This window comes from Macaca fascicularis, chromosome 5, assembly GCF_037993035.2.
Source record: "Macaca fascicularis isolate 582-1 chromosome 5, T2T-MFA8v1.1".
Lineage (NCBI taxonomy): Eukaryota > Metazoa > Chordata > Mammalia > Primates > Cercopithecidae > Macaca > Macaca fascicularis.
In genome coordinates, this window is record NC_088379.1 from 77,496,463 (window position 1) to 77,522,280 (window position 25,818).

A 25,818-nucleotide genomic window follows, 5' to 3' on the forward strand; every position below is an offset into this window, starting at 1 on the left:
CTTTTCTTATATTGAATGCATCTTAAGCTGCTTTCTTGAAATGAACTACATGGAGCATTCATCCTCTATGCATGCGTAACCTTGCCCATTTTTGTTCATAGAATTGAAAAACTAAAAATATTCTCAGAATTTAAGCTTTGTTGGAAGCCTGTTAGAAAGTTTGCTCTCCCCTGAATACCTAAGTAGGAAGCTAGACAATATATGTGAAGAATAATTCCTCTAAAACTTGAAGTTTGAGGGTAGCCTTTGTTGGGCTCAGAAAATGATACCCCAACGTATGGCACTTTGGCATGCTGAGTACTTTGAACTGAAGGACATTGGAAGGACTTCAGAAGTAAAGTCTCTTTCTGACCTTCTGCCCTTCTTTCTCTTGCTTCCCTTTCTCCCCAAGGCAGGCTGTAGTAACCAAACCCTCTCCCTCAAAGACAGTCTTAAAACCTAGAGGCAGGGCATGGTGGCTCACGCCTGTAATCCCAGCACTTTGGGAGGCTGAGGTGGGTGGATCGTTTGAGGTCAGGAGTTTGAGACCAGCCTGATCAACATGGTTGAAACCCAGTCTCTACTAAACATTCAAAAAAATTAGCCAGGTGTGGTGGCACATGCCTGTAGTCCCAGCTACTCGGGAAGCTGAGGCAGGAGAATCGCTCGAACCCAGGAGGCAGAGATTGCAGTGAGCCGAGATCGCGCCACTGTACTCCAGCTTAGGTGACAGAGCGAGACTTTTCTCAAAAAAAAAAAAATCCCAGCTACTCGGGAGGCTGAGGCAGGAGAATGGCGTGAACCCGGGAGGCGGAGCTTGCAGTGAGCTGAGATCCGGCCACTGCACTCCAGCCTGGGTGACAGAGCGAGACTCCGTCTCAAAAAAAAAAAAAAAAAAAAAATCTAGAAATATAGAAATATTAATCTAACCTTTACATGTAAGCGCTGGCTGTAAAGAAATTGCTCTTACTTACCTTGTCTGAAAGTAGAACATAAGACTCATTCCAGAAAGGGTCCTGCCCTGTACATGGGAGGAAGAAATGCCACGCAGAGAAGCCAGGAATTTAAAAGGACAGGCCTTGCTGGATTTTCCCACTCAGTTTATTACTCATTCCCTTTTTGTCTAATCACATTTCTACACAGCTGTCCACTCTATTGAATCTAAGCATTAAAATAGACGCTTTTCCCTTGGGTCTTTGGGTCTTCATTCTGAAGCCTCCCATGTTTCATAAAACTTTGATTAAATTAATTTGTCATGCTTTTCTGTTGTTAAACTGTCTTTTGTTTATAAGAGTGTTGGCTGTGAGCCTTATGATGGGGAGGAAAGGTATCACAGCCTTTCGGCACCTACACCTTTAACATACAGTGAGTTTTTATTTTACCTGAGACACCATATACATGGTTATAATTTTTAAAATGTTTATACCATATTTGATGCTCTTTTGAAATTAAGATGCTTTTAGATGTATTGGTGTTTGTGTGTTCAAATTGAAATAGTGTCATAGGCTCAACAGTGACTATCCATGCTCTATAAGATCCTAACCACATATATTCTTATTCTGCTTTTTGTTCAGATACTGAAAGAAAATGCCAAATAGAAAGGGGAGTCGGAAGTCTCTATTAAGCATCATTGAATAAGTATGACAGAATAAGGATTCTGCCAGAGGAGCAGAACCAGGAGTTAGATCAAGGATTCATTATAAGAAATTGGTTTACACAGTTGTGGGGGCTGGCTAAGCAAGTCTAAAGTCCATAGGGATCAGTTAGGAAGGGGTGATCACAAGCAGGCTGGAATCCCGTGGCCATGAGACTGTCCCAGGTGAAATCAGATTGGAGGGAAGGGAGATTAATTGCAGACCCAGCTGCTGTTTGGATCTCTTCTTCAGAGAAGGCCTAAAACCTCTTCTAAAGGCCTTCCAAGTAAATTCAGCCAACCCTGGATAATCTCACTTTTGATTAAGTAAATCAGCTGATTAGGGACTATAGGGTTTGATTGAATAACTGCTTGAAGAAGGCATGTGTGCTGCTAAGCAGCAGCCTCCCTTCTGTTCCTCAGCTCTCAAGAGAATATCCCTTGTCTCCTTCCCTAACGGGAAACATACTAGAGAGGGAATTCTGGGGGCAGTAGTTCAATCAAACCAAGTTGACACATCAAAAGTCATCACAGATGATAAAATATGTCTGGTAAAACATGGATATTGCTTTAAATGGCTGTTAATTCTTTCTTTTATGAAGAAGATTTCTTGAATTTTGATAGCACTATTTTGCCTAATTTAAGAGAGAAGAATAAAATCTGGCCAACATTCAGAAACTTGATAATCATAAACACGTGAACACTTTTTTGGATATGTGCTTACTAAATGTTTGACGTTTCTTATAACTGCATTCTGTTTTGCCTTAGGGTACTTTTTGACATCACACAAGAAGATGTTTTGTTTCTGGCTTCACCTCTGACCTTTGATCCTTCTGTTGTGGAAATATTTCTTGCTCTATCAAGTGGTGCCTCTCTGCTTATTATACCAACTTCCATCAAGTTGCTCCCATCAAAATTAGCCAGTGTTCTCTTTTCCCATCATAGAGTGACTGTTTTGCAGGTACATTTTAGTAGCAGTGAATGTTTTGTTTATCATTTTTCAATATTTCAAGTGTTTTAAAGAATATTTTGTATTCCTGTAGTTCTTTACAATGGATTAATATAATCTGGTTAGGTTATCAAGGGTTATCTCCTCATGATGTGACTTTTTTTTGTTTATTTGAAAATGAAAAAAGATAAGTGAATTCTGCCTAGAAAATTATTTTATTATGTATTTTGTGCATACTATAATAACTAGAGGACCTTGACTTTGACTCAGATTTGTTGGATTTGAGAAGGATAGGCTGCCTCTTCTGTCTTAAAATCTATGTATGTTGTGTTTCTCATGAAAAACTAGTATAAGTACATTAAATTATAATCGAGTTAGGAATATAGATTTTCTTATTTTTATATCAGTATACTTTACATTAACCTACAGAAACAAGTGTTTTCGAAATTTGGCCCTTTAAAATGTTATTTAAATGTGTATCTGACTGGTGATTAGGTCATGCAGATACACAAGTATATGACTGGTACACAAGCCTTAAGTTACTACAGTGTAAGTAGCTAAAGGTACTAGAGAATTAGCAATATTATATGCATATCATAATATGTAAATATCTTTGTTAAGTGTTTAACTGCCGTGAGCCTTAGGTTTTATCTATAAATGGAAATAATACCCATCTCAAATAGAATTAAATGAGACAGTGTAGCATAGTTCCTGATTGTGTGTGTGAGTCCATTCAGGCTGCTGTAACAAAATACCATAAACTGAGTAGATTATAAACAACAGACATTTATTTCTTACAGTTCTGGAGGTGGGAAGTCCAAGATTAAGTCATCAGGAGATTTGATCTCTCACGAGGGGCCCACTCACTGATTCATTAGACTACAGTCTTTTCACTGGGTCTTCACATGATGGAAAGGGTTTTATAAGGGCACTAATCTCATTCATGAGGTCTCTGCCTACATGACCTAATCACTTCATAAAGGCCCTACCTCCTAATACCATTGCCCTGAATTTTAGAATTCCTTCCTTCCCTCCCTTCCTTCCTCCCTCCCTTCCTTCCTCCCTTCCTTCCTTCCTTCCTTCCTTCCTTCCTTCCTTCCTTCCTTCCTTCCTTCCTTCCTTCCTTCCTTCCTTCCTCCCTCCCTCCCTCCCTCCCTCCCTCCTCCTTGCCTCCCTCCCTCCCTCCCTCCCTTTTTTGTCTCTTTCTCTCTCTGTTTCTTTCAACAGAGTCTTGCTGTGTTGCCCAGACTGGAGTGAAGTGGCGTGATCTTGGCTCACTCTACCTCCTGAGTTCAGGCGATTCTTGTGCCTCAGTCTCCCCGAGTAGCTGGGATTACAGGCGACCGCCACCACGCCAGGCTAATTTTTGTATTTTTGGTAGAGACAGGGTTTCACCATGTTGGCCACACTGATCTCACTACTGGCCTCAAGTGATCTTCTGCCTCTGCCTCCAAAGTTCTGGGATTACAGGCGTGAGCCACCGCACCTGGCCTGAGAGTTAGGATTTCAACATACGAATTTGAGGGGGAGACACAAACATTCAGAATATGGTGTGTTATATTCATGTACCTATGTGCATATGTGCATCTTAATTATTAGTTTCCATTGTCTTTTTTTTTTTTTTTTAATTGAGACAGAGTCTCACTCTTGTCGCCCAGCCTGGAGTATACTGGTGCGACCTCAGCTCACTGCAATCTCTGTCTCCCAGGCTCAAGAGATTCTCATGCCTTGGCCTCCCGAGTAGCTGGGATTACAGGCATGTACCACCATGCCCAGCTAATTTTTGTATTTGTAATAGAGACAGCATTTTGCGATGATGGCCAGGCTGGTCTTGAACTCCTGGCCTCCTGGCCTCAAACTCCTTAATCTGCCCGCCTTGGACTCCCAAAGTCCTGGGATTACAGATGTGAGCCACCACGCCCAGCTTCCACTTTCTATTTTGATAAACTAAAATTATCAGGTTTTTATCCAGGGTAACAATAATTGAGAGGATATTAAATTTCTGCTACAAAAACAAAATTTGATACTTTGAACTTTTTTAAGGCAATGTGTTTTTCATCCTAATTCATGTATAGATATGAACTGAGTATAGCAGTGTGGCTTGTTGGGTGTGAAGGGATATAAATTCTCATCTGTTAGTGTCATTCCATGAATTCTGTGGATCTGGGTAAGATTTTACTATAACTGTTTTATTTACCTGTAAAATTCAAAGAGCATATTTTTCAGGGGATGTTTGCAAAGTTCCTTGACAGATTTGACTGATAGTTACTAAAAGGGAAGGAGACTTTGCTTCTGTGTCAGGTCAGTGAATTCTACCTCTTTAAATCTCATCCCCTTGTTTGATGTTTTAGCACTATCTCAGATAAATTTACTTTAGCAGTTGTTTTTAACCTTTTTGGGATCAAATTTATCTGAGAAACTGATAGAAACTTACTCTTTTCCAAGAACATGACAAATTTTGCATATAGTTTCATGGTGATTTTATTTATCTCACAATAGATATTGGAAATATCAGTGGATCACATTTGACTTGGTTTGAGTAAGGAGCAGCGGTATAGAAGCTGACAGGCTGTCCTTTCTTTTGTGTAAGGTACATGCCTTTTCTTATTCTGAATTTTAGCTGTGTTGTCAGGGTTCATCTTTTCTTTCCTAAGTCCAGTTTCTTTCAAATGATATATAAGTCATCAAGGATTTTTGCTTTAATATAATGTACACTTTTTTTTTTACTAAAGTGGTCCTTATATATATTGTATTTACAAATAAAAACCTTACCCAGACCTAATTGGACATGAAGCAGGGCTCTTAAAAGCTGTCAAGGCCAGGCGTGGCTCACGCCTGTAATCCCAGCACTTTGAAAGGCCAAGGATCACCTGAGGTCAGGAGTTCAAGACCAGCCTGGCCAACATGGCAAAACCCCATCTCTACTAAAAATACAAAAATTAGCCGGGCATGGTGGTGCACACCTGTAATCCCAGCTACTCAGGAGGCTGAGGCAGGAGAATCTCTTGAATCCAGGAGGTGGAGGTTGCAGTGAGCCAAGATCACACCACTGTATTCCAGCCTGGACAACAGAGCGAGACTCAGTCTAAAACAAACCAACGAACAAACAAAAAAAGCTGTCAAACACATGCTACTAAAGCTTTGAAAATTGAAAAGAATAGAATATCTTGAGTTACTGTGGGAGAAGAAGGCCCCCAAAGTGAAATGGACTAAGTTTTGGAGGAAATTAAAGACCTCTTTTATTTGTTTCAGGAATTAAGGAGTTTCTTGGGGAAGAAAGGATTGATATTTGGTTTATCACAAACCTGAAATATATTTGGACATTTTTTATTTACATACTCTGGGTAACAAAGTTGTATTATTTAAACTTGATGCCCTTTAAAACTTTTTTTTTTTTGAGACAGGGTCTTGCTTTGTCAACCCAGGCTGGAACACAGTGGCACGCTTACGCCTCACTGCAGCCTTGACATCTGGGGCTCAAGTGATCCTCCCACCTCAGCCTCCTGAGTAGCTGGGACCACAGGTGCATATCATCATGCCTGGCTAATTTTTTAAATCTTTTGTAGAGACGGGGTCTCCCTGTGTTGCCCAGGCTGGTCTTGAACTCCTGGGTTCAAGCAATCCTCCTGCCTCAGCCTCCTAAAGTGCTAGGATTACAGGCATGAGCCACCAGGCATGGTCTAAAAGTAAAACATTTTAGAGTAAAATATTAGGTTGATACCTAGGAACATGTCAGCATAATAATGTTTTCCATTTTTCCTGAGTTTTTCCTTAATAAACTTGGAAGAAACTTTAACATTCCCTATTTTTTCTATTATCTGCTAAGTCTCATTTTTGTATGTCTAGAATGATTTACTAGCAAAGGATGTTGACTTATATTCTGCCCCTCAATTTATCATTTCAGTTTATGAGTATCTGAAAAGTATTTCCATTTTTTTATTTTTCATTTTTTATTTTTTTGAGATGGAATCTTCCTCTGTCATGCAGGCTGGAATGCAGTGGCATGATCTTGGCTCACTGCAGCCTCTACCTCCTGAGTTCAAGTGATTCTCCTGCCTCAGCCTCCTGAGTAGCTAGGAATACTGGTGAGTGCCACCACACCCTGCTAATTTTTGTATTTTTAGTAGAGACAGGGTTTCAGCATGGTTAGGCTGGTCTCAAACTCCTGACCTCAAGTGATCTGCCCTCCTTGGCCTTCCAGAGTGTTGGGATTATAGGCGTGAGTCACCGCATCCGGCCTCCATTTTTTTATTTTGCTGAGTATTCATAGATGTGCATTTATTTGTTGATTTCAAAGTTGATATTATCCTTAACACCAGAAATTAGGCCACAACATTGAAATCTGGCTTAGTGAAAATGAAGAGCCAGGACCATTTTAGCCCTTATTTTGACAAGATATTTTCATTATGATAAACCTCTTGGCATAACAGTTAAGAGCATGATTTAGGATGCCTTATAGTGTTGCCATCATAATTTATTACTAAAAACCAGAATCTTAACTGGGACATAAGTACCTATAAGGGTGTAGAGTCATTCTACTATGTATATGTTTTGACAAGCCATGACCTTAAATCATTTTTCTGAATTAAAATTCAAGTTGTCTGTTACAACTCCATATGGATTTTATTGAGAGAAACAATTTAAAAATCTTTATTCCCATGTGACTTTTGGCTCTGGCCAAGTGAAGAGATTAGCAGATTATCTTCCCCCAAAAAAGCAACTATAAAGCTGGACAAAATGGAAAAAAAAACAAACAAGTACTTCAACATTTGGAAATCAACCAAAGACATATAGCAATCTTAGAAATGTTTGTTTTTGAAAACTGCTGAATTTTGTGTAAAAATAGTGGAACTTTGTGGCATTCTGGTATGGGTCTGCTCCTATCATCCCCACCCCAATTCAGTCAACACACAGATTCTGTCTGTTTGAAGGGGCTCACTTAATTCGTAATAGTCACTAATGCCCATGACCAGCTGCAGCATCTGTGGAAATGATGATCTTGAAGTAGGCCAGTAGGGAGGCCTACAGTTCCTTTGCCTGAGAGGGCAACAGCTCTTCTAGCCTGAGATTGCAGTGGTGGTGGGATAAGCATGTTCCTGGCTGAGGTTATGCTACTTGGAGCTACTCAGGAGGCTGAGGCAGGAGAATCGCTTGGACCCGGGTGGTCGAGATTGCAGTTAGCCAAGATAGTGCCACTGCACTCCAGCCTGGGAGACAGAGTAAGACTCCGTCTCAAAAATAAATAAATAAATAAATAAATAAATAATAAAAGAACATAAGGCAGGGCACAGTGGTTCACGCCTATAATCCCAGCAATCTAGGAGGCCCAGGTGGGAGTATCATCTGAAGTCAGGAGTTTGAGACAAGCCTGTCCAACATGGTGAAACCCCGTCTTTACTAAAAAAATACAAAAAAATTAGCCACGCATGGTGGCGGGTGGCTATAATCCCAGCTACTCAGGAGGCTGAGGCAGGAGAATCACTTGAACCCGGGAGGCTGGAGGTGGATGTTGTGGTGAGCTGAGATTGCGCCACTGCACTTCAGCCTGGGCAACAAGAGCGAAACTCCATCTCACAAAAAATAAAAAGAAGAACATATATTTTTTAATAAACAACTAAGCAGCAACATCAGTGGCCACATATATGAGAGGAGACAGACTTCATGGATTTAGTCCAGGCAGGTTACTAGCAAAGAAATGTACTAGCAAAGAAAACAAAAACAAAAACAAAAACAAAACCAAGCAACAATGACAATTTTATAAGGATAAGATTGTCAGTACATCAGTAAATACATTGTTATATCAATAAGATGTAACAATTATACATGTATATCCACCTAAAACTAGCTTCCAAATACATGAAACAAAAATGGATAAAATTGAAAACATAAATAGACAACTCAATGGTTGGAGATTTTAACACCCCACTTTCAATAATTGATTGAAAAACTAGACAGAAATCAGCTAGTATCAAAGACTTGAACAGCATTATCAACTAAATGCCATATATAGAGCACTCTATCCAATGATTGCAGAATTCTTTTTAAGCACATTTCATAGGATAAGTCATATGCTAAGCCACAAAACAAGTCTCAGTAAATTTAAAGGTGACCATTTGGGATTTATCCCAGGAATGCATGTTTGGTTTAACATCCAAAAATCTATTGATGATATACACTACGTAAAGAATAACGAACAAAAAGCACATACCTATCTTAATAGATGCAGAGAAAGGATTTGACAAAATCTAACACCCATTTATAATTTTTTAAAAAGCTCCTAACAAACTAGAAATAGAAGGGAACTTTCCCAATATGAAGAAGGGCACCTACAATAGAACTACAGGTGACATGACACCATACTTGATAAAAGACTGAATGCTTTGACCCTAAGATTGGGAACAAGGCAAGCAAGTTTGCCTTTGCCACTTCAACATTCTGGTGGTTCTTGCCAGTACAATAAGGCAAGAAGGAAAAAAATTAAAGGTACTTAACGTTGGACAGGAGGAAGTACAACTCTCTCTATATGCAGTTGGTGTGATCCTGTATATAGAAAATCTTGTAGGAGGGTGGGGGTGGTGAGGAGGACTGCTAGAAATAATAAAGTTTAGTCAGGTTGGGGGATTGAAGATCAATATACAAAAATCAATTGTATTTCTATATATATATTTGTACATATATATTTATATGTATATGTATTAAAGAAAAATCTAAAAATGAAATTAATATTTACACTAGCATCAAAAACAATAAAGTAGGAATAAAGCTAAAGAGCAAGATTAGTACACTGAAAACTATAAAACATTGTTGATAGAAATTAGAGACCTAAATAATATTTTGTCTTTATAGATTAGAAGTTTTAATATTGTTGAGATTGCATTTCTTCCCAAATTGATCTGTAAATTAACCACACTTTCTAGCAAAATCCAATAGGCTTTTTTGTTAGAAATCAGTAAGTTGATCCTGAATTTTATATGGAACAGTGAAACCCAGTCCTGATCCGTACTATAGAATACTACTTAGCAATAAAAAGGAATGAAACTGTTGATACACTCAGCAGCAGAGATGAATTGTATCTATTATGTTGAGTGAAAGAAGCCAGGCCAAAACAGGCTATGTATTTTATGATTCCATTTATGTAAATGGAATATATAATTTCTATTCATAATTTTATATATAATTTATATTAATGGAATTATACAAGATTATTCTGATCTATAGTGACAGAAAATAGATCAGTGGTTGTCTGGATAAGGGATCCAGTTGGAGAGGATACTTATAGTGGTACACAGGTAATTTTGGGAGTGATGAATATTGCTGTCATCTGAATGTTTGTGTCTCTCCAGAATTCATATGTTGAAATCTAATCCCCAATCTGTTGTTAAGATGTGGGGCCTTCAGGAGATGACTATGTCACGAGGGTGGGAACCTCATGAATGAGATTAGTGCTCTTATAAAAGATGCCTGAGGTTGCTTGTTGGTTCCTTCTACCATGCGAGAACACAAGAAGGTACCATCTGTGAAGTAGAGTATTCACCAGACAGTAAGTCTGCCCATACCTTGATCTTGGACTTCCCTATCTTCAGAACTGTGAGCGCTACATTTCTTACCTAGTATACAGTATTTTTGTTATAGTAATCTGAATCAACTAAGACAGTTATGTTCATTATTTTGATTGTGGTGATGGTTTTGCTAGTATATATGTCTATCAAAATATACTAAATTGTATACTTAAAATAGTTTATTATATGTCAGTTATACCTCAATAAAGCTTTTGTTGTCAATCTTTATTCATTATTGTTTTACTTAGGCACATTTTTAAAGGAAAATTTGTATTAATTATTTTTATGTACAGAAAACTCAGCAGTGTACATTTAACCCAGTTTAGTGGCAAGTTCTTTAGCGTTTGCCTTTTTGAGCTTGGCGATGTGAGCCACAGACTTGGGAGCCAGGACATTGCCACACCACTGACGGCGGATCTCATTGTGTCTGTCGTTGTAATTGGTCCTGATAGCTTCCACTAGTTTAGCCAAAACGCCTTTGTCTTCCAAGTTAACCTGTGTGAAGGCGACAGTGGTACAGGTCTTCCTGTGGACTAGACATCCCAGTCTTGCCTTCCCCTTGATAATGCACTAAGGGACCCCCATTTTACGACACAGGGCCGGCAAGAAGACAGCTAACTCGATGGGATCCACGTCGTGTGCAGTCACCACCCGCTGAACTTTCTTATTCTCCACCAAGGTGGTGACGGTGTTAACTCCTGCTGGAAGGACAGGTGGTCTCTTAGTGGGGACGTCCGCTTTGCCAGCAGCTTTCTTCTTGGCCCAGGCCAACAGCCTCTGCTTCTTTTCTTGCTTTGTCTCTGGTCTGTACTTGTGGGCCAGTTTAAGCAGCTGAGAGGCTGTTTGGTGGTCCAGGGCCTGGGTGAACTGGTTAATCACAGGCGGCACTTTCAGCTGCTTATAGAGGATGGCTGTCTGCCGCTGCAACCTGATAGAGCGGGGCCATTTCACAAAGCGCGTGAGGTCTCTTTTGGGCTGGATGTCCTGTCCAGTGCCGAAATTCTTAGGCCTTTTCTCAAACGGGATTCACCACTTTCTTGGCCTCCTCCTTCTTCACGACAGCAGGGGCCGGAGCCACCTTCTTTACCTTGGCCTTCTTTTCTTTCGGCATCTTGGATGGCGGGAGGAGAGAGCTACTTAGGCACGTTTTTAAACCCTTTTGTATACTTTTTATACAGAGCAAGAAAGGAAAGGTAAATTGATTTTATAGTTTTTGTCCTTTTTATCCTTAAACCTTTTTGTATGAACTGTATGATGAAATATAAATAATATTTTTGCTTGAGTTTTTTTCTAAAGCATAAGTGATATCCACATTAGGAAGATAATGTTGGGCCAGTTGGCTCTCACGCCTGTAATCCTAGTGCTTTGGGAGGCCAAGGTGGGAGGATTGCTTGAGCCCAGGAGTCCAAGACCAGCTTAGGCAACACAGGCTCTATTTGTACAAAAAATTTTAAAAATCAGCTAGTTGTGGTGGTATGTGCCTGTAGTCCCAGCTGTTCAGGAGGCTGAGGTGGGATGATGACTTGGGCCTGGGAGGTTGAGGCTGCAGTGAGCTGTGATCATGCTACTGCACTCCAGCCTGGTCAACAGAGTGAGACCCTGTCTCAAACAAACAAACAAACAAAAACAAGAAGATAATGTTGCACCAGTAGTTTTCCAAATGGGATTTCCCATTTGATAAACACAGCCTTAATTTCCATGTGGGCTCTAAATGTTAACTTTGAAATAATAACTACAGTGCTTACCTTTCTAAAGAAGTGAAGGGAAATAAATAAATTATTTTTAATGTATCTACAGGCAACACCAACATTGCTTAGAAGATTTGGATCTAAGCTTATCAAGTCAAATGTTTTGTCAGCCACTACTTCTCTTCGAGTATTAGCCCTTGGTGGTGAAGTGTTTCCATCATTGACAGTTCTCAGAAGCTGGAGAGGAGAAGGCAATAAAACACAAATATTTAATGTTTATGGTATCACAGAGGTATCAAGTTGGGCAACCATTTATAGGATTCCAGAGAAGATTCTTAACTCTACTTTAAAGTAAGGGTCTTCATTATACTATGTATTTCTAGGATCTTAACACTGATAGTGTTTTTGGTTTTGATAGGCGCTGGGGTAATAATTTTAGAAATATGATTGTATCTGATATTTTAAGTCGGGAATCCAGAACCTTCCTTACTATGGCTGGTGCCAAGATACTGCTACAAATTTTTGTACTAAATAGTAATGAATAACATATATGATTACCTCTCCACCTAACCTTTTCCTCTTGTCAGTCTTTGAATTATAGCATAACAAACTTTTTTTTCTTTATTTGGTACAGTATGATTTAAATATATTGGAAAATATTCTATTCAAATGAAAAATTTTAAATCTGTTCTGGGTCTTATTTTCATAGATGTGAATTGCCTGTACAACTGGGATTTCCACTTCTTGGAACAGTAGTTGAAGTCAGAGATACTAATGGCTTCACAATTCAGGAAGGCTGTGGCCAAGTATTTTTAGGTTGTTTTATATTTGTTGATTGAGAATTTTTTTTTCAAGAAAAATGATCTGATGTGTTAATTTTATTCCTTTCCTCTTTTTCTTTTGTCTATCTCATGCTTTTCAGTGATAGTTTTTAATCTCATTCATATAGTCATGAAATACCAAATGTTACAATAATTATTTCAGATAATAATATCTAATACATTAATAAAAGTAATTTAGAAACTGTAACTTGGACCTTCATATTTATATTTATAGCCAAAATTGTATTTAATCAGTAGTCTAAGAATTTTTAAATCTATAAATTTTAAGAAATAAATTTCATTTTATCTCTTTGCTTATTTACTGAACTTATTGTGTCTAGTTTTATCAGATAACATTTTAAAATGAGCCCCTCTTTTAGTATTTAAATTTTGAAACTTAGTCACCAAACTTTTGGAGATGTTGTTGATTTTACGGTTTTTAATATATTTCCCTTGAATTTTTATGACATTGGTGTTTATATCTTGGGAAGGTGGCAGAAACAGAGTGTGTTTTCTTGATGATGAAGTGACAGTACCACTTGGCACAATGCGAGCTACAGGAGACTTTGTGACTGTGAAAGATGGAGAGATTTTTTTTTTGGGACGAAAAGACAGTCAGATCAAACGTCATGGCAAACGTCTTAACATTGAACTTGTGCAACAGGTAGAACTATTTAAATATTGACTATCTATTAATATATGTAAGTATTAGAAGCAGCCACCACCAATTTTCTGTGCTGGGGTCTCTATTATTTACACCTGAAATTTTTGTGTTAGTGATGAATTACAATAAAAGATATGAATAATTCAGGGTGCCCCTTATCCCCAGCATGAAGAGATGGTTATTCTTTTTTTTTTTTTTTTTTTGAGACGGAGTCTCGCTCTGTCGCCCAGGCTGGAGTGCAGTGGCCGGATCTCGGCTCACTGCAAGCTCTGCCTCCCGGGTTCACGCCATTCTCCTGCCTCAGCCTCCCCAGTAGCTGGGACTACAGGCGCCCGCCACCTCGCCCGGCTAGTTTTTTGTATTTTTTAGTAGAGACGGGGTTTCACCGTGTTAGCCAGGATGGTCTCGATCTCCTGACCTTGTGATCCGCCCGCCTCGGCCTCCCAAAGTGCTGGGATTACAGGCTTGAGCCACCGCGCCCGGCCGGTTATTCTTTAAATAAGTGACAAACTGGATTTTAATATTTGTGAAATTAAACTGGTTTCTTTTGCTTTAGGACCTATTATTTTGAAAAATATTATGAACCCTATGTGCAAGTAATAGTAACAGTAGCAAAGCAATTTTTAAAAAAATCTCCAGTATATTCCAAAATTTAATTCAGCTGTTTTGATTTCAGACATTAAAAAGTAAGCTTTTAGGAAGCTTGTTTGTAAATCTCCTCATTGGCAAATTGGGATAATCTCTCTTATAGGTTGCTGAAGAGCTTCAGCAAGTGGAGTCTTGTGCAGTTACATGGTATAATCAGGAAAAATTAATTCTCTTCATGGTGTCTAAAGATGCTTCAGTAAAAGAATACATCTTTAAAGAACTGCACAAATATCTTCCAAGTCATGCAATCCCGGATGAGCTTGTATTGATTGATTCTCTACCATTTACATCCCACGGTAAAGTAATTTAGTGCCAAATATAATTTAGTAATTCAGTGCCAAATAATACTAATTGTATTCATAACTAGCTTAATGATCACATAAATCTTTATTATTTTTGTAAATGGTACTAGCATTTATTGTGATAGACCCTCTTTTGAACACTTTGTATAATTAATTCATTTTATCTTCAGAAAATCCTGTGGATAGGTGGTATTATTCTTATTTACAGATGAGGAAAATAAGGCTTAAAGAGGTTAAGTAATTCAGTGGGGCATAGTGGTGAGCGCCTGTAGTTTCAGCCATTCAGGGAAGCTAAAGTGGAGGATGACTTGAGGCCAGGAGTTTGAGGGTACAGTATGCTATGTTTGTGCCTGTAAATAACTACTGTACTCCAGACTTGGCAACATCTAAAAAAGAGGTTAAGTAATTTTCCAAAAATCATTTTGCTAGTTAGTGGTTATATTAGTATAGTAGTCAAGGTTCTCCAGAAACAGAACCAATATATAGATATATAAAAGATTTATTGTCAGGAATTGGCCTGTGCATTTATGGAAGCTAAGAGGTCTAATCTCCCTTTGGCAAACTGGAGACTCAGGAAAGTCATTGCTGTATTCAGTCTGTGTCCTAAGGCCTGAGAATCAGGGAAGCTGATGATGTAAATCCCTGTTTGAGGACAGGAGGAAATGAGATGTCCTAGCTTAAGCAGTGACACAAAGAGGGTGCATGCCAGGTGCGGTGACTCACGCCTGTAATCCCAGCACTTTGGGATGCCAAGGCAGATGGATCGCTTGAGGTTGGGAGTTTGAGACAAGCCTGGCCAAAATGGTGAAACCCTGTCTCTACTAAAAATACAAAAAACATTAGCCGAGTGCAGTGGTGCACGCCTGTAGTCCCAGCTACTTGGGAGGCTGAGGTGGGAGGATCGCTTGAACCCAGGAGGAGGAGGTTACAGTAAGCCACGGTTGCACCACTGCACTCCAGCCTGGGCAACAGAGTGAGACTCCATCTCAAAAAAGAGAAAGAAAAAGGGTGCAAATTCTTCCTTTCTCTGCCTTTTTTTCTATTTTGGCCCTCAACAGTTTGGATGATGCCCAATCTACTTTTCTGAGTCCTTAATTAGATTCATATACTAATCTCATCCAGAAGCACCCTCACAGACCCAGTCAGAAAAATGTTTAATCTGGGCACCCTGTGGCCCACCCACATTGACACATACAATTAACTTATCACAGTGATAGAATTGATATTCTGTCTAGGACTGTTTTAATTTTAATTTTATTTTTATTATTGTTTGTTTTGCCTGTCTAGCACTGTTTGACTTCAAAATATATCATCTCTTAATCACCATATTATATTGCCTTCCCAATTTCATTTTTATTTAACATATACTTCAAAATGCAGTAATTGCTCAGTTAATGGAACCTATTTCTTTAAATCTTGAAATTGAGATAAATTGGATAAATATTAGCTCCTTTTTTTCTTTTTCTTTCTTTTTTTTTTTTTTTTGGAGACAGGGTCTCACTTCTTCACCCAAGCTGGAATGCAGTGGGCAATCAGGGCTCACTGCTGCAGTCTCAACTTCCTGGGTTCAAGTGATCCTCCCATCTAAGCCTCCTGAGTAACTAGAACTACAGGCCAATTTTTAATTTTTTTTGTAGAGACAGGGTCTTGCTGTGTTGCCCAGGCTAGTCTTGAACACCTAGCCTCAAGCAATCCTCTCACCTCAGCCTCCCAAAGTGTTGGGGTTACAGGAGTGAGCCACTATGCCTGGCCTGTTTCTCATCTATTTCTCTCTACATTCTTGGTAGCATCAGACAACTTTTTAGAGTTCATTGTTGACAACAAACTCTTTATACAATTTCTGTGTTGTACAAAAAAAAAATGTGTATGGCTAATGAATATATAAAGGCTTTGAGTGAAATTTTAAAATGTTTTAAAACATTTGTTATTTCTCTTTTATATTAAGGCAAAATTGATGTTTCTGAGTTAAACAAGATATATTTAAACTACATAAACTTGAAGTCTGAGAATAAACTCAGTGGGAAAGAGGACCTTTGGGAAAAATTACAGTATTTGTGGAAGGTACAATTTTTAAGTTACAAAATTATTATTATAAGGAGGTCATTTTATATCTTTAGGGAATGCTATCATCCTAACAAGTTGGATACAATTTTCTGAGAATGTTATTGCTACCCAGATGTTAGGTATTATGGCTTCATTTATCCAATTTGTGTTAAAATGAAGGTTAGGTTCTCTACTGTAAGACTAGATTAAGTTCCCCACAAAGAAATTGATTGAAAGTGAAGTAGTAATAAAAGGCACAAGTAGACAAAACCTGTTTTGACATAACTTTTCTCTAAGATGATCGGTGGAATGTAGTAACACTCTTGTCAGAGCTGAGAAAGTAGCCAAATCTTGCTATAGCACAATGTGTTGTCTGTTAGGCTTAGGGCTTACATCATTATTCCAAAAGAACTTTCAGTAACAAGTATTTCTACTTGAGAGAATTTTTAAAATATATCTCAATAAATTAATAATTTTTCTTAAATAAAATATAGATTTTTCGCTTCTAAAGGGTTCTGAAAAGAGGATGTAATTGTGTAGCCTTGTCTAAAAATAGAGGGTATCTAAGATAAAAGTCTTATCTACTAAAAAAAAAAAAACCAAAACAAAACAAAACAAAAAGTCTTATCTACTTCATTTTTAGATTCTTGGAAAGTAATTTTGATTTATATGAAGCAACCAAAGACAGATTATTCCCGTATTACAGAAATACTGGCTATTGGTATCTTGTGGGCTTTATAATTCATAAATCAGATGTTTTTGTCCCAATATTATGGGTAAGAAAACAGCTCTAAAGGGAAGTATATTTTGTACTTTTAGAGTGACTTTGTGGCAAAATTGGTAGCACAGTGATCTCCTTTAACATAAATAAAATAATTTAAAACTTTATTTTATTATTAAAAGTATTTATTTTATATTTATAATTGTTGTTATTATTATATTATTATTATTTTTTGAGACAGAGATTTACTGTGTTGCCCAGGTGGGAGGGCAGTGGCACAATCTTGGCTCACTGCAACCTCCACCCCCGGGTTCAAGTGTTTGTCCTGCCTCAGCCTTCTGAGTACCTGAGATTATAGGTGGGTACCACCATGCCCAGCTAATTTTCATGTTTTAGTGGAGATGGGGTTTCACTGTGTTGGCCAGGATGGTCTCAAACTCCTGACCTCATGTGATCCGCCCGCCTCAGCCTCCCAAAGTACTGAGATTACAGGCGTGAGCCACTGTGCCCAGCCTATATTTCTAATTATTAATGTAGGTACTCTCATCTCTCTATATTACCTGTAAATGTTGAAGTCTTTTGATTTTAGACCTTTACGTCACATATTTCTCTATTCTCTCATCTGTAGTCTACTCTGAATCTCTCAGAAGATCTTTTGAAGGTTCCTGATGAGTCACTGTTCTTAAATAGTGGTGGAGATTCCTTAAAGTCCATCCGGCTCCTCAGTGAAATTGAAAAACTTGTTGGTACATCAGTGCCTGGGCTTCTGGAAATTATTCTCAGCAGTTCCATTTTAGAGATTTACAACCACATTCTTCAAACAGTGTTTCCAGATGAAGATGTGACATTCAGGAAGAGTTGTGCCACAAAAAGGAAACTCAGCGACATTAATCAAGAGGAAGCTAGTGGAACATCTTTACATCAGAAAGCTATCATGACTTTAAGTTGCCACAATGAGATTAATGCTTTTGTTGCACTGAGCAGAGGGAGTCAAATTTTGTCTCTGAATACCACTAGGTTTTCAACAAAGTTAGGACATTGCTCTTCAGCCTATCCTTCTGATTCAGTTTCACAGACCAACATTCAAAATGTGAAAGACTTAAATTCTCCAGTTCTTATTGGAAAGTCAAAAGATCCATCCTGTGTTGTGAAAGTTTCTGAAGAGGGGAAACCTGTGATAGGGACTCAGAAAATGGAGTTACATGTGAGGTGGAGGTCAGACACAGGCAAGTGCGTAGATGCTTCACCGCTGGTTGTAATACCCGCTTTCGATAAGTCATCTACAACTGTGTACATTGGTTCCCATTCTCATAGAATGAAGGCAGTTGACTTTTACTCTGGGAAGGTGAAATGGGAACAGCTTTTGGGAGATCGAATTGAATCCTCAGCATGTGTATCTAAGTGTGGAAACTTTATTGTGGTGGGTAAGTTTTTAAATTTGAAGTTTGTGGAGTTAAATTGAATTACCATACAATAATCTTCATAGGCCCAAGTTAAATTTTAAAAAAATCTATGTATGATGGGTTTGGTTGCTGTCAAAAAATAATAGTCAACCCTGTGCTGTTTAACAATGTGGGCCTTGGGGTCAAGAGTCCCTGGATTTGAACGTACCTCTATAGCTATTATGAGCTCTGTGACCTTTGGCAGGTTACTGAACCTCTTAGAATGTCACTTTCCTTGTGGGTAAAATGGGAATAATAATAAAATGTGTTCCTGCATCGCAAATACCCCAAAACTCAACAACCTAGAACAACACAGATTTATTGTCTCATAGTTTTTATGGGTTAGCAATTCAGGAGCAGCTTAGCTGGCAGTTCTGGCTATAGCCATCTGAAAGCTTGACTTGGGTTGGAAAATCTGCCAAGATAGCTCATTTGCATCACTATTAGCAGAAAGCCTCAGTTCTTTGCTGATTCTGACAGGAAGCTTCAATTCTTGCCACATGCGCCTCTCTCTAGGCTGCTTGACTGCCCTTAAAACATGGCAGTTAACATTCCTCAGAGTGAATGATCCAGGAGACAGCAGGTAAGGAGGAAGAGAGTACCTTTTATGACCCAGTGTTCCAAATTCCATACCATCATTTTTTGTTTTCTTCTGTTAAGTAGAAGTGCGTAACTCAGCCAGGCGCGGTGGCTCACACCTGTAATATCAGCACTTTGATAGACCAAGGCAGACGGATCATTTGTGCCCAGGAGTTCAAGACCAGCTTGGGTAACATGCAGAAACTCTGTCTCTACAAAAAATACAAACGTTAGCTAGCTATGGTAGTACATGCCTGTAGTCCCAGCTACTTGAATGGCTGAGGTGGGAGGATCACTGGAGCCCAGTAGGTTGAGGCTGCTGTGAGTGGTGATTGTGCCACTGCACTCTGGTCTGAGCAAACAGAGCAGGACTCTGTTTCAAAATAAATAAATAAATGAAAAGTGCATAACTCAGTTCAAGCCACACTCAAGGGGAAGAGAATTAGGCTCCACCTCTTGAAAGGAAGTGCATCAAAGAATTCATGGACTTTTTTTTTTTTTTTTGAGATGGAGTCTGGCTCTGTCGCTCAGGCTGGAGTGCAGTGGCGCAATCTCGGTTCACTGCAACCTCCGCCTCCCGGATTCAAGTGATTCTTCTGCCTCAGCCTCTTGGGTAGCTGGGACTACAGGCACACGCCACCACAGCCAGCTAATTTTTGTATTTTTAGTAGAGATGGGGTTTCACCATGTTCGTCAGGCTGGTATTAAACTCCTGACCTTGTGATCCACCTGCCTTGGCATCCCAAAGTTCTGGAATTACAGGTGTGAGCCACTTCGCCCGGCCTCCTGGACATATTTTAAAACCACCAGAATCTTTATCAAGCTTTTGGGAGGATTAAATGAGATAATTGTTTATGAATCCATTGGTGCCTTGCTAGGGATGTGCCACCACACCTGGCTAATGTTTGAAATTTTTGTAGTTAGAGTTTCTGCAGGTTGCCCAGGCTGATCTCAAACTCCTGGGCTCAAGCGATCCACCTACCTAAGCCTCCCTACAGGCGTGAGCCACCATGTCTGGCGAGCATTTTTTCAAAAGTGCTCGTTAAGTGTTAGCTACTACCTGCTGCTCAGTTTCATTAAGGTATAGGTGACTTTTACTTTATTAGGAATATGGGGTCCTGGGTATAATATCTCCGCCTGACTACAACTCTCTTTTTACTCTCCCAGATATGTTAGGTTTCATTTTATATGCTCATGGAATCTTCATCAAAACTTTTCAGACTAAAGGCTTAGGAATAACTTTCCCTACTTGTGCTATCCTAGCAGCAATCTACTTGAATCTGAATTTGATTCTTCCTTCTTCCCCTTTAAACAACAGCATTTTGAAAATTATACTACAGGACACTTTTAGTAATACAGCTTAATGATAAGAAACTGCTGAATTGTTTCCCAAAGTGACTAAACTGTTTTGCATTTGCACCATCGATGTGTGAAGGTCCAGTTGCATCACATTCTTGCTAGTACTTGGTATTGTCACCTTTAATTTTTTTTTGTTATAGCCATTGAAATAATCATGAGTGGTATTTTATTGTGGTTTTAATTTGCCTTTCCCTAGTGACTAGTGATGTTGAACATCTTTTTTTTTTTCCTTTTTTTGAGACAGGGTCTTGCTCTGTCACCCAGGCTGGAGTACAGTGGCGTGATCATGGCTCACTACACCCTCGAACTCCTGGGCTCAGGTGATCCTCCCACCTCAGCCTCTGGAGTAGCTGGGACTACAGACATGCACCACCACACCTGGTTAATGTTTGTAACTTTTGTAGAGACAGAGCTTCTGCAGGTTGCCCAGGCTGGTTTCAACCTCCTGGGCTCAAGTGATCTGCCCACCTCAGCCTCCCAAAGTGCTGGGATTACAGACATGAGCCACCATGTCTGGTGAGCACCTTTTCATAAGTTCTTTTGCTATCTGTATATCTTTTATGAAGTGTCTATTGAAATCTTTTTCCCATTTTTAAGTTTTTTAAATTGAGTTTTAAGAATTGTTTTATGTATTCTGAATACAAATAATTTATCAGATATATGTTTTGCGTGTTTTCTCTCAGTCTGGGGCTTGTGTTTTATTCTCCTAGCATAGTGACATAGTGTCTTTTGAAGAGGAGTCCTTTGTTTTGATGAAGTCCACTTTAATTTTTTTAATGGGTCATGCTTTCAGTGTCATCTTAGCGATCTTTGCCTAACCCAAGTTCAAAAAATTTTATTCTCTATTGTCTTTTGGAATTAAACTGAATTGATAGAAATCTTTACCCAGGTGAGTTCTGGGGTGCTCTACTATGTAGGACATTTCTCTTTGTCATCTCTGAGCTGGTCACTACTCTCTTGCTACTAACTAATAACTGCCAGGGGGAAAAAAAGCATAAAAAGTACATTGGGATTTGGGTCTCAAATGAGTGGCAGTGGCCATAGGCAGAGCCATCTAAAGAGTGGGCGTCAATGAAATTGCCCTAAATAGCTGTCCCCAAATTCTACTTCTCCTGATTTTCATGATCTCCAGGGAATTTCAGTGACCTTCACTTTGTAGATTTGAACAATCTCTACTTCCGGCTAGGTTATTTTGACTACATCAAGGTCAAGGACTCCTGCCCTGTCTTCTCATCCATAGCAGCAATTTGGGAAAAGTAGTTTAGTTGTTAAGAGCATAGGCTCTAGAGCTTGACTTCTTAGATTCAAATCTTGGTTCTGCCACATATGAGCTGTGTAATTTTTCCCCAGTAATTTAGTCTCTCTGTGCTTCAATTTTGTCATCTATAAAATGTGGTTATAATAGTACTTACTTCACTGTGAAGATTAAATGAATTAATAGATGTAACATACTTAGAATAGCACTTGACACATAGTAAATGCTCAATGAACATTGACTGTTAACGTTAGCACTTCTTAAACACTTTCTATGCACTGGGCATTTATTCACATTATCTGAATTGTCATAATAACCCTGGAAGTAGATGACTCCACATTCTGCAGATGAATAATTTGGGGCTTAGCAACACTGGGTGATTTAAATGCCCAATCTTAGTTGAGATGAAATCTGAATCCAGATGCGTCAAAAATCTCTCTCCACCACAGTGTGCTTTATTATTTTTTCAGTAGTGAAGCACTTTTTAAAAATAAGTATGTAAAAAAATTAGTGAAACTTTTAAAAGATAAGATATATCTACTAAATAGATATTTTATGCAAGTGATTACTAATTCAGTTTCTGCTTTACATTGCTAAAATGTAAGCCAGATGAGCTGATCATAGAGCCTATGTATAAGAGGAGGACTGAATATAAATACCATGATATAGGCTAAATAATTATTTTCCAGTAATATATCTATATCAAATCTTTTGTGCTTTGTTTCTTGGCAGGCTGTTATAATGGATTAGTTTATGTTCTGAAAAGTAATAGTGGAGAAAAATACTGGATGTTTACTACTGGAGATGCTGTCAAAAGCTCAGCAACCATGGATCCAACCACAGGACTCATTTACATTGGATCTCATGACCAGCATGCATATGCTTTAGATATTTATGTAAGAATTCACCTCAAATTAGCTGGGCATGGTGGCACATGCCTGTAATGGTAGCTATTCCAGAGGCTGAGGTGGGAGGATTGCGTGAACCTGGGAGGTGGAGGTTGCAGTGAGCCAAGATTGTGACAATGTATTCCAGCCTGGGTGACAGAGTGAGACTGTATCTCAAAAAAAAAAAAAAAAAATTCACCTCATTAGTCTAATATCATAAGCATAGAAGCATTAAATTTCTAATACTTAGAAGAAGTAACTGTCAGGTGCAGTTGAGCCTTGGAACAGATATTAACTATTTCCCAAGCTTATCACTGTGGTCTGGGAAGAATAAAGCATTAATTAAGTCTTAATATCTTAAGACCTTTTTAACTTCATTACCAAATTTACCACAAATAAGTGTGCTACTCAGAGTTTTGGAATGTAAAGAATTTAGGATTATCATCTTGACAGTAGAAAAAAATGACAAAGGAAGATATCAATAAGATATTTTAAGACCTGATTACATAAAAATTAAAATGTTATATAAGAATTATGAAATTAAGGCCGGGCGCGGTGGCTCAAGCCTGTAATCCCAGCACTTTGGGAGGCCGAGACGGGCGGATCACGAGGTCAGGAGATCGAGACCATCCTGGCTAACACAATGAAACCCCGTCTCCACTAAAAATACAAAAAAATTAGCCGGGCGTGGTGGCGGCGCCTGTAGTCCCAGCTACTCGGGAGGCTGAGGCAGGAGAATGGCGGGAACCCGGGAGGCGGAGCTTGCAGTGAGCCGAGATCGCGCCACTGCACTCCAGCCTGGGCGACAGAGCAAGACTCTGCCTCAAAAAAAAAAAAAAAAAAAAAAAAAAAAAGAATTATGAAATTAAGCTGGGAAAATTTTTGAAATAAATGTGAAAAAGGTGGAAATTCATTTATGTTTATTAATATTAATGAAAATGAAGATCAAATACAAATTAATAAAATATAAAGATCCAGATAGATAGAAAAATAAACAAGGGACATAAATACACAGGACCCCAAAGAAGAGATGACTAGTAAATGTATATAAATAGTTCATAAATTTAATAATCAAAGGAATGAAAATTAAAAAGTCTGAGATAGAGAAACAAATGGTGTTAGATTAGGAAACATATTCGTTATAACATTAAATGCTGATGAGAGTGGTAAGAGGTTGTAACTAGTGAGGCCTCTAATGAAAATGATTTGATTTGACCATAGGTAACAATATCATATCCTTGGTCCAATAAAATTATTTTTTTAGGCCAGGCGCGGTGGCTCAAGCCTGTAATCCCAGCACTTGGGAGGCCGAGATGGGCGGATCACGAGGTCAGGAGATCGAGACCATCCTGGCTAACACGGTGAAACCCCGTCTCTACTAAGAAATACAAAAAATAGCCGGGCGAGGTGGCAGCGCCTGTAGTCCCAGCTACTCGGGAGGCTGAGGCCGGAGAATGGCGTGAACCCGGGAGGCGGAGCTTGCAGTGAGCTGAGATCCGGCCACTGCACTCCAGCCTGGGCGACAGCGCAAGACTCCGTCTCAAAAAAAAAAAAAAAAAAAAATTATTTTTTTAGAAATCCTGGCAAAATAATCAGAAACATAGTCAAATATACGCATTAAGATGCCTATTTCTAAGTTGTTTATACTACCTAGAAATTCCAAAAAACATTCAATGATAAGGTAGAGAAATTATTTATGTTCATATGGGATATTATGCATTAAAATTATATTTAAATAATATTACAAAATCAGTGAGCAAAACATGATGCCAAGTTGTATATTCAGAATGATCTCAACTATATTAAATCATGTGTGTGTATATACACACATTCTCAGATGTGTGCGCACAGACATACACACATACACCCATACCCCAAAAAGAAATGAGAAAATGCTAAACTGTTAACACTGGTTGTCTCTGGGTGGTGTCCTTTGTCTTTATATTAATCTGATTCTCCACAATAGGCATGTATTTTATACTAAAGATAAAAACATATGTTAACTAAACAGACATATCATGAAGGGTAGGATATATGGATTTGTTAACCATCAGCAAAAACCAATTAATTTGTTTTCTTATTTGCAGAGAAAGAAGTGTGTTTGGAAGTCAAAATGTGGAGGAACTGTCTTTTCCTCTCCGTGTTTGAACCCGATTCCACATCATTTGTATTTTGCTACATTGGGAGGACTTTTACTGGCTGTAAATCCTGTAGGCATAAAATAATACATATTGATTTTATTACCTATCTTTTCTTTAAATTTTTGAAATTTTTGCTTTGAGCTCTGAAAGTTTGAGTAGTTTTCAGTTATAGTAGTCCACATACACCAAACTAGAATTCATTAAAAATGATTGATACGAGATCTAGAAAGATAAGAAAATTTAAATTTCTGTATGTGTGTGTATATATATGTGTGTGTGTATATATATATATATGTGTGTGTGTGTGTGTGTGTGTATATATATATATATATGTATTTTTTTTTTTTTTTTTGACAGAGTCTTGCTCTGTTGCCCAGGCTGGAGTGCAGTGGTGCGATCTCGGCTCACTGCAACCTCCGCCTCCTGGGTTCAAAATTGACAGAATTTTTTTCATCATATTAAGAACTTTATGTCCATCATAGGGATAGCTCTTAGGTGCTAGTGTTTTTCTTTGCTGGTTTTATTGCAAGCCTTTTTCCTAGTTCTCATAAATAGCACTGATTGATTTAATATATGTATACCAGCTTCATTTATGTCTGCTTACCCCTATAGCGTTTTCTGCTATTTTAGTTCTACCCCTAGGAGATTATGAGTTTGTTTTTTAAAGGGTAACTGATTAGTAGGATGATGTAAAATGCTGTGAATTGCTTTTTCCTGTGACAGGCTACTGGGAACATTATTTGGAAACATTCCTGTGGAAAACCACTCTTCTCTTCCCCACGATGTTGCTCACAGTATGTTTGTATTGGCTGTGTAGATGGGAATTTTCTCTGCTTTACTCACTTTGGAGAACAGGTAATAGAACTAGAAATTTTTTATATATAAAATTTTACATATCTATATAAATTTATAAAAAATGGACAAGAAATTTTATATATCTATAGTTCTATTTATGTATTTTTTAAAATTTATTTTTCTCAAAGGCAAAGCAGATGGTGACAACTGAAGTAACATTTTAAACATTATTCAACTCATGGTGTTGAGATGTTGAGAAGTAGTTCTATTTTAATTGTGAAGCCATGGATTTCTTAATTTTTTAAAGAAGACATAGTAGATTTAAAAGATTTCTACCCAAACATTGTTACACT

General features: G+C 38.4%; 1 protein-coding gene and 1 pseudogene across 25 annotated transcripts in view; one reads left to right on the plus strand and one right to left on the minus strand.

The window, feature by feature from the left end:
• The window catches only part of AASDH (aminoadipate-semialdehyde dehydrogenase), a 46,026-nt gene that overhangs the window by 15,032 nt on the left and 5,176 nt on the right, over positions 1-25,818 (plus strand). For 8 of the 25 annotated variants that reach the window (XM_005555234.4, XM_074039948.1, XM_005555233.4 and 5 more), the window contains 10 exons: positions 2,381-2,573; positions 11,918-12,159; positions 12,518-12,624; positions 13,121-13,293; positions 14,045-14,237; positions 16,189-16,304; positions 17,636-18,431; positions 22,375-22,538; positions 24,617-24,739; positions 25,394-25,525. In XM_005555234.4, the coding sequence (XP_005555291.3) occupies positions 2,381-2,573; positions 11,918-12,159; positions 12,518-12,624; positions 13,121-13,293; positions 14,045-14,237; positions 16,189-16,304; positions 17,636-18,431; positions 22,375-22,538; positions 24,617-24,739; positions 25,394-25,525 (2,239 nt within the window). Of the gene's footprint in view, positions 1-2,380; positions 2,574-9,904; positions 10,102-11,917; positions 12,160-12,517; positions 12,625-13,120; positions 13,294-14,044; positions 14,238-16,188; positions 16,305-16,929; positions 17,063-17,635; positions 18,432-20,631; positions 20,904-22,374; positions 22,539-24,616; positions 24,740-25,393; positions 25,526-25,818 lie in introns of those variants that run through there. The other 17 variants (XM_074039952.1, XM_074039955.1, XM_074039951.1 and 14 more) reach the window with 8 other exon arrangements.
• LOC135970940 (large ribosomal subunit protein eL8 pseudogene) lies at positions 10,297-11,231 on the minus strand (annotated as a pseudogene).